The 13,282-nt window shown below is 34.5% G+C and overlaps 1 protein-coding gene across 1 annotated transcript in view; it reads left to right on the top strand.

Moving 5' to 3' along the window:
- The window catches only part of LOC106873628 (coatomer subunit gamma-2), a 32,708-nt gene that overhangs the window by 7,368 nt on the left and 12,058 nt on the right, over positions 1-13,282 (top strand). Inside the window, exons 6-18 of the mRNA XM_014921076.2 lie at positions 571-646; positions 1,630-1,722; positions 2,312-2,398; positions 3,156-3,272; positions 3,598-3,638; positions 5,271-5,472; positions 7,051-7,161; positions 7,908-8,008; positions 8,114-8,186; positions 9,919-9,997; positions 10,873-11,037; positions 12,038-12,113; positions 12,891-12,994. Of these exons, the coding sequence (XP_014776562.1) occupies positions 571-646; positions 1,630-1,722; positions 2,312-2,398; positions 3,156-3,272; positions 3,598-3,638; positions 5,271-5,472; positions 7,051-7,161; positions 7,908-8,008; positions 8,114-8,186; positions 9,919-9,997; positions 10,873-11,037; positions 12,038-12,113; positions 12,891-12,994 (1,325 nt within the window). The remainder of the gene's footprint in view (positions 1-570; positions 647-1,629; positions 1,723-2,311; positions 2,399-3,155; positions 3,273-3,597; positions 3,639-5,270; positions 5,473-7,050; positions 7,162-7,907; positions 8,009-8,113; positions 8,187-9,918; positions 9,998-10,872; positions 11,038-12,037; positions 12,114-12,890; positions 12,995-13,282) is intronic.

Below are 13,282 nucleotides of genomic sequence, written 5' to 3' on the forward strand. Positions count from 1 at the left end.
ATATATGCACAGGCGTGACTTTGGTAAGAAGCTTGCTTCTCAATCACATGGTTCCTGGGTTCAGTCCCACTGTGTGGCACCTTGTGCAAGTGTCTCCTACTATAGCCTTGGACCAAGCAAAGGTCTTGTGAGTGGATTTGGTAGACAGAAACTGAAAGAAGCCCATCCTATATATGTATGTGTGTGTGTCTTTGTGTCCATGTTTGTCCACCACCTCACCGCTTGACAACTGCTGTTGGTATGTTTATGTCCCTGTAACTTGGTGGTTTGGCAAAAGAGACTGATTGAATAAGTACCAGGCTTAAAGAAAAGTAGTAAGTTCTGGGGTTGATTAGTTCAACTAAAGCCCTTCATGACAGTGCCCCAGCATGGGCTGCAGTCTCATGACTGAAACAAGTAAAAGATGAAAGATATATATGAGTGTGTATTTTCTAAGCAGCATTTTCATGTGATTAATTCTTCTTCTCACTCCTTCTTGCTGTTAGTATAATTGGAATTTTCTGTGTCTCTAATAATAATAATAATAATAATAATAATAATAATCTTTTTATCATCATTATCATTAAACAGTTTAATGAAAGACATGACAGGACGAGAAGACCAGTTCCGAGGACCAGCCATTAGAGCACTCTGTTCCATTACTGATGTAAGTTCAACAAACTTCTTTAGTCATTTGCTGTTTTTATGTATTGTCTTTTTTGTTTTTGTTGTTGTCTTTGCATTCAAAAACAGGGTCAAACAAAAGTGTTATACGATGAAAGTCTTTGCGGATGTTATCAATGACTTTTTGTCATCTGTTATGGACAGTCTAAGCAGCAACCTTACAACTTTGTCTGTGTACAGTTTACTATTTTGTTACAGATAAGATCAACAGAGAAGGTACTCAATCCAATAAGAGATAAATATCATGTGCGAAATTAAAAATATAAAATGGCAACAATTTACCCATCGCACCTTGTATACATATAACGAGCATATTGTATACAGGTACTCAGGTGCACTATAACCCATCAGAAAAGTTTAATAGAAGGGACAGAGAGCAGACATATAAGTCAAGTAAAGAAAGACCACAATGAAAGCTAGATGTACATGCACAATAAACATAATTAAGGGATCAGCAACAGTTGCTTCACCACATACCGAAATTCAGAAATAGCAGTTAAAGTACTAAAACTCCAATAGATAGCAATACTTGTAACTCACAAAGGCAAAACAAGAAGAAAAACAATGAAACTAACCAGTCTTAGTTAATCATAGACGCGTTTCTGGATCAGAATAGTAAAAACCTTCATTTCCTCATCAGAATGATATTCTAGTTTGTAAATTCGAAAATGCTGGCAACCATGCATGCTCGACCAAGCGACATGGTGCATCAACATATGTACATGCACAGTACATAGAATAAAACACAAAAAAAGAGAAAAGCTGGAAAAGTGAACATTAAAAGAGTTATAAAAAATAAGAGTGCATAAGTAGTTCAAGAATAAGGTTGCCAAATTTCAGGAAGCATGAAATTTTTGAAGGATGCAGTGTCATGGCAGCTGACAATGGACACAAGTAGTTTATTCCATGCTGCAACAATTCTGATGCTTCTAAACCCAACATTTTTCTCTTCTATTTCCTAAACAGGGCAGTATGTTGCAAGCTATTGAGCGTTATATGAAACAAGCCATTGTAGACAAGGTTCACTCAGTGTCCAGTGCTGCTCTGACTTCATCTTTGGTGAGTTTATTGCTCTTGTATTCTTTTACTTTTTTTATACTAGTTTCAGTCATTGTTTGTTTGTCCATGGACAAGATATCTCAAGAACCACTGTATGGATTTGGATGAAACTTTGAGGGATGTTTGGCCTTTTGACTGGTGCGAACTGATTAGATTTTGGGATCGATCTGGTACCAGACAAGGATTCTGGATTATTTATCTTGTTTTTTTAATTTAATTTTTGAGAGCGGTGGGGTTCATTCTTAGTATTCTCATTTGTGACAGCAGTTGAGTATAATACATACATATTTTCATTTTAAAAATCATCTCTGGCTAATCGTTGAGAGGACGTTGGTATTGCCTTGGCAATGGTTTGCACTCTCTGAGTGCTCTTGTTTTATTTTATCTTCAGTTTCGTTGATCCTGGTCCTTATTTCATCCTGATACATTTTTATTGATCTCTATTTATCAAATTATCAAGTTGCCTTTTTTTCTTACACCTCCCCTGTTTTTACATTGATAAAAATAAACACAGATCCACACGCACACATAAAACATATATACTCACATGTATTAAAATTCATATTTATATCTTGATGTTCTCTTTCAGCATTTATGTAAAGGCAACCAAGAAATTGTAAAAAGATGGATAAACGAGGCACAAGAAGCAGTAAACAGTGACAATGTTATGGTGCAGGTAGGTGCCTTGTTTCAATATTACATTACATTACATTACACCTTGACACTTTCATAATGTTATTATATTTATGAATCGGCTGCATTTCTTTTTGTGAGGTTTATGCGGTGCAGGTGAGGTGTCTTAATTAACTGTGAAGATGCACCATCCTGTTCTGATCATATTTTGAGGCTAGTTACAATTCTTTCAATGAAGTTGGAGTAATAGACTCACTCTTTTGTTACCATATTTATGTTGAAATAAACTGCATGGCTGTGTGGTTAAGAAGCTTGCTTTCCTCCCTTATGGTCTTGGGTTCAGTCTCACTCCACAGCAAATTGGGCAAGTTCTTTTCCTATAGCCCAGGCCAACCAATGCCTTGTGAGTGGATTTGGTAGATGGAAACTGAAAGAAACCCATTCTGCATGTGGGTCTTCCACATGTTCCATCTAGTTTGGGAGAAGAGAGAATAAACTTTCTTGGTCAAAGTCTACCATTCTGTTACCATTTCTCAAACCGTAGATGTCTTATTGACAGTTCAATGCTCAAACTTTTAGTTGTTGTAAACCTTTTATAATAACCTCAAAAATCTGAATATTTAAATCATAAATAAACCCACAGCTTATATCTTTGTCAATCCAGATTGGTTTTACTGTAAAACCAATTTATTATTTCTCTAAAATGTTTGTGTTTGTTTTTTCTTCAGCCTTTTGAAAAATGTAACCTTTGTAAATAGTAAATCACAATGTTAATATATCGATATCGTTTTATATTTCAGTACCATGCACTGGGATTATTGTATCACATTCGGAAGAATGATAAATTGGCTGTTACTAAACTGGTCAGCAAATTTAGCAAACATTCTCTACGATCCCCATATGCACATTGTTTGTTGGTAAGAAGGATTAACTATTTTTTTCTCTCTCTCTCTCCTCCCCACTTAATATATTTACAGCTTCAGTTAATGTTCCATGTCATTTGGGATTTTTCAATGAATTTTTTCTAATAAAATTAAAAAATTTTTTCCATTCTGCCCTGATTTAAATTTTTCTATAACTTCTTTTTTTGGCTACAAATAGAAAAAAATGACTGAATTATTTGAATTGTTATTTATAAATATTTACATAATAATTACATAGCAACATTGTTGGAGTAATGATTATGTATCTTACAAAAAAAAAACCATTGACTCTTTTAACATCATTATTGTTTGGTTACAGATTCGTATTGCCAGCAAATTAATTGAAGAAGAAGAATGTGGGTGAGTGAATCTCACTTTTAATTAAAATTTTCATTAAATAATTTCCTACTTTATATAATACTTTGTAACAAGGTTAGCTAATTTAATTACAGAATAATTCTCTTCTTAACCCTTTTGTATTCAATCCGACCATATCTGGCCCAAATATTCTACTTGTTTCATATTAAAACTTGCCAAATCCAACCTGTTACAACTACCCTACAATGTCATTCGAAAAATATACAAACACGCCATTGAAATCTTGAAGCTACAAGATAATGCATGATTTATTCAAAGCAAGGTGAAGAAATATGCGATAGATTTGAGAGTGATTTGAATGCTAAAAGGTTTAAGTCATCCGTAAATTGTTGGTGAACAAACAGAAACAACATAAAGAGGATTCTCTAATGTCACTGAGGACATGGCAGCCTTTCTAGTGCTGGTGCCATGATAAGATAGACCCAGTACATCTATTACAAGTGGTTGGTGTTAGGAATGGCATCAAGCTGTAAGAGTTATGCCGAAGGAAATATACTGATGAGACATGGTCTTCCAGCTCATCTTGAAGGGCAGTAACTTTGGATAGAAGCTAAATCAGACTGTATCAAACCATCTCACCCCAGCATGGTAAAATGATAATAACGATGATAATATGCTATTTAATATTCAGCATACATGTGCATTCATACTTTCCTTTGCAGGCCAGTTATTTCAGACAAATTTGATTAAATAATCTGTTGAGTGATCTGAAGGCTCTTTTCTGTTTCTTTTAAGAGAAATATATATGTATATAGTTGAACAGAACAAACAAACAAAAAAAATGACATATTATTGATATTCCTGATATTTTTTTAATGTGTAAATCGATTACTGAAGACAAAATTGATTTAAACAAGAAGAATGGAACAAACAATTTGCTTTATTACATAATTTAACAATTGTTTCATCATTTTACCAGAAGCATATTGTTGTATTATTGTTCTTATATAATAGGTGTAACAATACATTGCATCAGTCTTTTATACTTGTATCCGATAGCCAGTACCTGTGGATGGGCTAAATATAGCAAACTCAAAGCTTAAAATCCAAACAGAACTTAAATACATGCATGCATACATACATACATACATACTTACACGCACGCACACATACATACACACACATACATACATACATAACTACACACACACACACACACACACACACACACACACACACACACACATCATGTAAAAAGCAGCTGTGCCAGCATTATCAGCCCCTTTTGCTACCCTTTCCAGGGCACCCATGACAACAGGTATTGTTTTAGTCTTCAGGTTCCACATTTTGCTAATTTCTATTTCAAGATCTTTATACTTGCTCATCATTATTATCATTATTATTATTATTCAGTAGTTTTATTTTCGCTTCACTACCGAGCGCAGCTCTGTGTGCCTTGGGTATGTGCTGTGGTTTGCTGTGATGCTCTTATGGTTACTGCTTGAAAGTGTTTTGCGTAGGATGTGTGCAGTGCCCAGTAGTGCAATTTTCTGTATGTTATATATATTTGTAAGTCCTGGTGTTTTTGTTCTGTATTTGTCTGAATATTATCATTATTATTATTATTATTATCTTTATTATTATTATTATTATTTTTTTAATTTTTTTTTCCAGTGCTGAAAGCCAGCTGTTTGAATTCATTGAAAGTTGTCTTCGCCACAAAAGTGAAATGGTTATATATGAAGCTGCCCATGCTATTGTTAATATGAAGACAACACCAGCAAAGGAACTTGCACCTGCCGTCTCTGTATTGCAATTGTTCTGCAGTTCTCCTAAACCTACTCTTCGGTTTGCTGCTGTCCGAACTCTAAATAAAGTAAGCTTCAGAACAACACTTTCCCTTTAGTGTGATTTTTCCCAAAATCCTGGAACCCAAGCCTATATTTACAGCCTGTCATTGCACTCCTAATTTTAATCCAACATTAAACCCTTTAATACAAACTTACCTGAAACATAATTGCAAATGGTTTTATCTCCAGTATAGAATGATTAGTAGCCTTGGTCCTTAAATTCTTTTGCTTGCTTCAGTCGTTAGACTCTGGCCATGCTGGAGCACCACCTTGAAGCATTTTAGTCAAACTTATTGACCCCAGTATTTATTTATCTTTGAAGAGCCTGGTACTTATTCTATCAGTCTCTTTTGCCAAACAGCTAAGTTATGAGGATGTAAATACAGCAACACCAGTTGTCAAGCAGTGGTGGGAGACAAACACATACACAATGACACAGATACAGATAGGTGTGTATATATATATATATATATATATATATATATATATAATGTATGTATGTATATATATCAGTTAAAATAGTGAGGAAGGCAAACAATTAGACATGGCAGAACTATGGCATTTAAATTCATTTAATTCAATCTGAAAATAGTAAAATAATATAAAACATGTAAAGATAGCAGACACCAGTTTTTTATTATTGATTAATTGTTTGCCTTGACTAATTGTTTACCTTCTTCACTACTTTAACCAATACCTACTGACCCAAAGGTAAGCTACCAGTTGCCAGTTTTTATCAAACGAGACATTCACACAAGCACAACTCCAGCTGGTGTTCTTGTTGAAATTTTGGTGGATTACCTATTGGAGCATTCAGAACACGTACCTGTTAGTTTGGGTTACCTTAACCTAAACTCCTCATATCTTTTGTATATATATTTATATATACAACAGGCTTTAAATCCCCCAATGCTTTATATTTGGTTTGCAGTATTAATTTTTGGGGTCAATTTAGTTATTGAAAAACAAATAAAGTAAAAAGAAAATTGCCATTTGATTTAAATGAAATTCTTTAATTTCATCATTTGTGTGTGTATGCGTGTATATATATAACTTAACTTTTATATTATAGGTTTTTTTGGGGTTTTTTTTTTAAATCCTGTCCTAATGTACACGTTTTTAATATAATACATGTAAATTTATAACTTCATCATACCGTATATATTTACCCATTATATGTTATATCATAATGTACGTTTACATATCGTAATGTTTTAACTTTAATTGTCATATTTTTATACAACTTAGAAATCATGCATATTTATAAATATTTTTTTAATAAATATTTTGAACATTCATGATATTTCTTAAGTTTTTATTGTTGTATTTGCTTGTCTTTTTACCGTACCTTTTAGACACTTTAGAGACTGAATACTATAAATTCATTTATTGATTCTTGAAGGAATTGAACACACATATTGTATCTTGCATTGGATATCTGGTATTATTCCTGTGATTTTCCACCCTTATGTATCCATTTTTACTATAAGATGATATATATATATATATATATATATATAAACAAATACACACACACACACACATACACACATTGTTAGAATGTGGCTCTTCTAATCCTGTATTTCTTTATTTACCATTGTTAGGTAGCCATGAAACATCCCGCAGCAGTGACTGCATGTAATCTGGATTTGGAAAATCTGATCACAGACCTCAACCGGAGCATAGCAACACTTGCTATCACAACTCTTCTTAAGGTTTGCCTTTTTTATTTCCTTACTAATTATTCTATTGTATACACACACACACACACACATACACATTTATAGAGAAAGAGAGTTCAAGTGGTGTACAGATTTTATATATTAAGAAAAAGGAGGTAGAATTTTGGATTATTACTTATTTAGCACTTTCAAAATATGTGTGTGTGTGTGTTAGTTGAAAAAAATCTAATATTGAATAGGGAAGAGAATGTTCTTTAATTTTCTATATGTGTGCATACATATCTGTGTATATGTGTAAGTGTGTGTGGTGAATTTTTGGAGGCTTAGTTAGAGGATAAAAAAAGGAAAGAAAGAAAGGGTTATATGTGTGTGTGTGTGTGTATAAGACTCAGTGGTTTATTTCACTGACAGGTCATAAGTCGATCTGGTTTATGTTGGATTTATATTTTTCAACACTGTTTTCATTCATGCAAAGGATGCTTCAAAGAGACTGCATGAGAGACAGTGGCAAGCAGTGGATGCCTGCATTGCCAGATGCTGCCATAGTTATCATACACGCAGCTGCCTGACATCCGAAAATCGATTTTTTTAAATTTATTTTTTTGTGATCTTAAATGCAGATGGTCATAAGTCGCGTAGGTCATAAACCGAGTAAGAGGTGTATGTATATTTGTGTCATGAATGTGTTTCAGTAAACATGTAAGATACGAATTTAACAAATGGCTGTAAAAGCTCTCTTAAAATAAAACGTAATACATGTCACATTATTTTACTTCTAGACTGGAAGCGAAAGCAGCGTTGATCGTCTGATGAAGCAGATTTCAAATTTCATGAATGAAATTTCAGATGAGTTCAAAATTGTTGTTGTTCAAGCAATAAGGTTTGTACAAAGTTTGTACAGATATCTATGTAGAATTTCATGAAATTCAAAATTATGTGTAAATGGATTTAAAACATTTTTTTCTGTTCCTTTTCTATTCTCTAGATCTCTTTGCCTGAAATTCCCTCGCAAACATAATGTTGTGATGAACTTTCTTTCTTCTATGTTAAGAGACGAGGTAAATAATTGCTATATTATAATATTGATACCCATTTTTGCTGACTAATTCAAAAATTCTTTGTATTTCTTGTGTGTTGTTTTTTGGGGGCGGGGATGAATTTTAACCCTTTCAGCATTCTCTCTCAAATGTAATGCTTATTTATTCTCCTTGTTATGAGTTGGAATGTTAAAAGCACCATCTGAGTGATATCATTGCCAGGGCCGCTGACTGGCTCCTGTGCCGGTGGCACATAAAAAGCACCGTTTGAGCGTGATCATTGCCAAGGCCGCTGACTGGCTCCCCTGCCGGTGGCACATAAAAAGCACCATTCGGGCATGATCGTTGCCAGTGTCGCCTGACTGGCTCCTGTGCCGGTGGCAGGTAAAAAACACTATTCAAGTATGGTTGTTGCCAGTGCCGCCGGACTGGCCCTTGTGCCAGTGGCACGTAAAGGCATTCACTATACTCTTGGAGTGGTTGGCGTTAGAAAAGACATCCAGCTGTAGAAACTTTGGCAGATCAGATTGGAGCCTGGTGCAGCCTTCTGGCGTGCCAGTCTTCAGTCAAACCGTCCAACCCATGCCAGCATGGAAAGCAGGCGTTAAATGATGATGATGATGTGATTGTTTATTTTTAGAATAATACTGTTGGGTATGTGTGAGAGGCCAGATCTGGCTACTATGAAGATAAAACAGGTAGATTATTTTGGCTGGATATGACTAGTTTAAATGCTAAAGGGTTAAATCAGCCATATCAGACCACAATAGCTTACCTGTTTTATGTTCAAACCATCCAGATCTGGCCTCTCACACCTACCCTACAATGTCATTCTGAAAATAAGCAGTCTTATTATTAAAATCTCAAAATTTCAAGATAATACATGATTAATTTAAAACAACATGAATAAATAAGCATTACATTTAACAAAATATTCTGAATGTTAAAGGATTAAATTCTTAAAATTTTTTGATTTTCTTCTCAGCATTTCAAATGGTCTATTTCCTTCTAAATGAGAATTTATTTTCATGCTATATATATATATAAGTAAAGACACATGGCTTGGTGGTTAGAGTGTCGGGCTCATAATCACGAGGTAGTGAGTTTGATTCCCAGACCAGGCTGTGTGTTGTGTTCTTGAGTAAGACACTTTATTTCACATTGCTCCAGTTCACTCAGCTGTAGAAATGAGTTGCGACGTCACAGGTGCCAAGCTATATCAGCCTTTGCCTTTCTCTTGGATAAATCGGTGGCATGGAGAGGGAAGGCTGATATGCATGGGGGACTGCTTGTCTTCCATAAACAACCTTGCCAGTACTTGTGCCTTGGAGGTAACTTTCTAGATGCAATTTCATGGTTATTCATGACCAAAGGGGCTCTTCATATATATATATATATATGTGTGTGTGTGTGTGTGTGTGTGTGTGTATATATATATCTGTAAAAATATGTGACAATTATTCGGTAGCCATGATAAAACTCCGAGTTTCGGATGCCAGGGCAGAAACCCACTCCGCCATCTTTTCAGAGTTTTATCATGGCTACCGAATAATTGTCACATATTTTTACAGATAAATTCCTCTGTTTACATAATATCGAGGTCTCTTTCTTTTTTTTTGTTGTCTTTTCTATCAATATATATATGTATATATATACACACATACTTTAGTGTTGTGATCAAATTTCATTTTAAGTTGGATAAATTTATATTGGTATTTACTTTGAAATCTCTTTTTATGTTGTTCTGTTGCAGGGTGGCTTTGATTACAAGCGAGCTATAGTGAACAATATCATTGTTATCATTGATGAAAACCCAGATGCAAAAGAAGCTGGTATGTCTATTTAAATAAACATCACAATTGAAATTAGCAGTGGATCTTGTACAGTAAAACAAAATAGAGAGCAAACAAATCAAAAATGAAATTAAAGTAACTTGCTGGGAGTGAGGGGATGGGGGTTTAAATCTTAAAATTTCAGACAGAAATTGTATAAGGCTTTCTGAATGGTTCCAAGCTATTTATTCAGTACCATCAGAAAATCTCATGTTCTGATATCGGGTACTGCTCAAACGTTAGAACCTCCCTTATCATCATTATTTTTTCGTCTAATTATTCCATTCCTGCACAGGTCAGGTGGGTTTTTTTCCTTCCATTACACTGTCATGCCATAAAGACGCAGCTGACAGAGAATTCATGAGTGTATATTTTCTTTCATCTTTCACTTGTTTTAGTCTTTGGATCGCAGCCATGCTGGGGTGCCACCTTGAAAAGTTGTTTGGTTGAACAAATCAACCTTAACACTTCAGAAATTTTTTTTTAAGTCTGGTACTTATTCTATTGCTCTCTGTTGCTGAACTGCTAAGTTACAGAGACGTAAACATACCAACACCAGTTGTCAAGTGGCAATGGGGAGACAAACAGACACACACACACACACACACACAAATATACATATATGATAGGTTTTCTCACTCCCTATCATCCAAATTCATTCACAAGGCATTGGTTGGTCCAAGGCAATAGTAAAAGATGCTTGCCCAAGGTGCCATGCTGTGGAATGTAGTTACAAATTGAGCTTCATAGCAAAACACATACATACTGACACACTCACATGTACAGTTATATAGACACACACACACACACACACACACATACACACACGCTCCACCATGAAAGTGAATTTTCACTGCGGTTATATTTTCTCTCAGGTTTGGCCCATTTGTGTGAATTCATCGAAGATTGTGAACATACAGTTCTGGCAACCCGCATTCTTCATCTTCTTGGCCGCGAAGGACCACGTACTCCAACACCTTCTAAATACATCAGATTTATCTACAATAGAGTTATTCTAGAAAATGCTGCTGTAAGAGCTGGTAATGTCATTTCATTCTTCATTTTTACTCTTCACATAGAATCTTCCTCTACAGAAATCTTACTTTTTTTTTTGGTAGGGGTCCAATTTTAATCCCTTATAATTGCAATGAAAGCTTATGTTTTTTTGAAAGTATTTTAATTATATCAGGTTTTCTGTTAGTCTTCTGCAACAAAGGGCTTCAAAGACAGGAACGAATATGAAGCCTAGTTAATCAGTTTTTGTGTATCTGTGAGACATGCATTGGCAGATGTAGTGGACTAATAGTTATTGAATTTTGCAGCCAATGTTGATTTGTATATATGTTCCTGCAACTACTTGGCATCAGCTGTGTTATGACCACTGGCCACATGGTAACCCATTTATATGTAGCAGCAGTCTGTCAAAAAAATGGCACCAAAGACAAGAATGTTAATTACATTTCAATATGTTTTTTGTCCGAAAATAGTTGTTTACAATATCCAGGATATTTGCTTGTATTTTCACTGCTCTGCCCAGCTTCTAATAAAAGCAAGCTTTTAATGTTTCTGCATGAGATCTGAATAGCCAATCACTTGCTGATATCATCAATCTGTGACAGAATCCTGTTTGCTGTTTAGATTTAATTTCACATCTGAACACAATGATTTTGGTTTCAATTCCTAGGCCCAAACTGGTGTTTGGGCTTCAACCAATATTCCTGCTACAATTTTAAACCCGTAACTAGGTGACTCTTTAATTCTATTGACTATCATTTAAACTATAAACGCATACCATATTCTCTGGCATACAAGCCAGTGTAGTATATAATATAAACAGTCAAACATCATCACTACCTTCCCCAATTCTGCTGCATTTCACAGGAATTTTTGGTCCTTCATAGTAATTCAATGTACAAGTTGACCTATCTTTTTTTGGCTGTAAATTTCAACTCATATGTTGAAAGATACAGTATTAAATTCTTTCCTGAATTTACCATGTTTTAGAATTTTCATCATTTGTCTTGTAATTATTTTCTGCAGCTGCTGTTACTGCCCTTGCTAAATTTGGAGCACAGTGTGAAGATCTTTTACCAAGCTGTGTCGTGCTCTTAGAAAGGTAAGCAAGATTATTTTTGTGCATTATAAAGTGAAGCTTTTCTTTTTATTGACTTCAAAAGTTATTTCAGAAATATTTATTCTTGACATAATATATTACAATCTTAGAGTTTGCCAATCAAACTATTAGCATAATGTTTTTGCATACTTCCAGTCTTTTAATGAATACTCTATTCAAAATACAGGAATGCAAAACTCTCTAAATGTTGATAATGAAATATTGTTATTAAGATTATATATTTCTACAATGATTAACATTATGTTGATTATTTGCTAATATTCTCACACAATTAACCAAGGTAGTATGCTGGCAGAATCGTTAGCATGCTAGGCAAAGAGCTGAGTGATATTTCATTTGTCTTTACTTTCTGAGTTCAAATTCCACCAAAATCAACTTTTCCTTTCATCCTTTCGGGGTCGATAAAACAAGTACCAGTTGAGTACTGGGGTCAATGTAATCAACTTATCCCCTCCCCTGAACTTGCTAGACTTATACCAAAATTGGAAACCGTTATTTTTTTAGTTAAGTACAATGACAAACTGGAAGAATTCTTAGCACATCAGAGAAAATGCTTTGAGTCATTTTTTTTTTCTAGTTCTTCATCTTCTGAACTCAGATCCCAGTAAAAATCAACTTTGCCTTTCATACTTTCAGGATCAATAAAACAAACATTGGTCATGTTGATGTAATCAAACTGCCCCGCCTCCCCCACTCCCCTTTGTGCCACAATTTGAAACTGTTATTACTGTTAAGTATTGTTGTTACCTGTTTCTTCAGATGCCAACTTGATACTGATGACGAAGTGAGAGACCGAGCTACTTTCTATGTCAATGTTCTCAAACAGTACCAGAAGGCCTTAAATTCTGCATACATTCTTAATGGTAAGTTAGTAGTATGTTGTCTGCCTCCTTACATATGTGTATGTGAGTGTGTGCCTGTGGTGCATGTGCATATAATATATATATATATATATATTCTATAATTTATAGAGCAAACAGTAAACGGTTGTGATTATTAATACTCAGAGTTTCGAATGTCGGAGCAATGAGCTACTGTAGATTCTTGTTGGCTATTAAATGGCAACAGATGCTATGAAAATCCGTTAAATATAAGGCTCTAATAGATGGAAAAAGAGAATATATATATATATATATATATATATATATATA

Source organism: Octopus bimaculoides, chromosome 15, assembly GCF_001194135.2.
Source record: "Octopus bimaculoides isolate UCB-OBI-ISO-001 chromosome 15, ASM119413v2, whole genome shotgun sequence".
In the NCBI taxonomy this organism is placed as follows: Eukaryota; Metazoa; Mollusca; class Cephalopoda; order Octopoda; family Octopodidae; genus Octopus; species Octopus bimaculoides.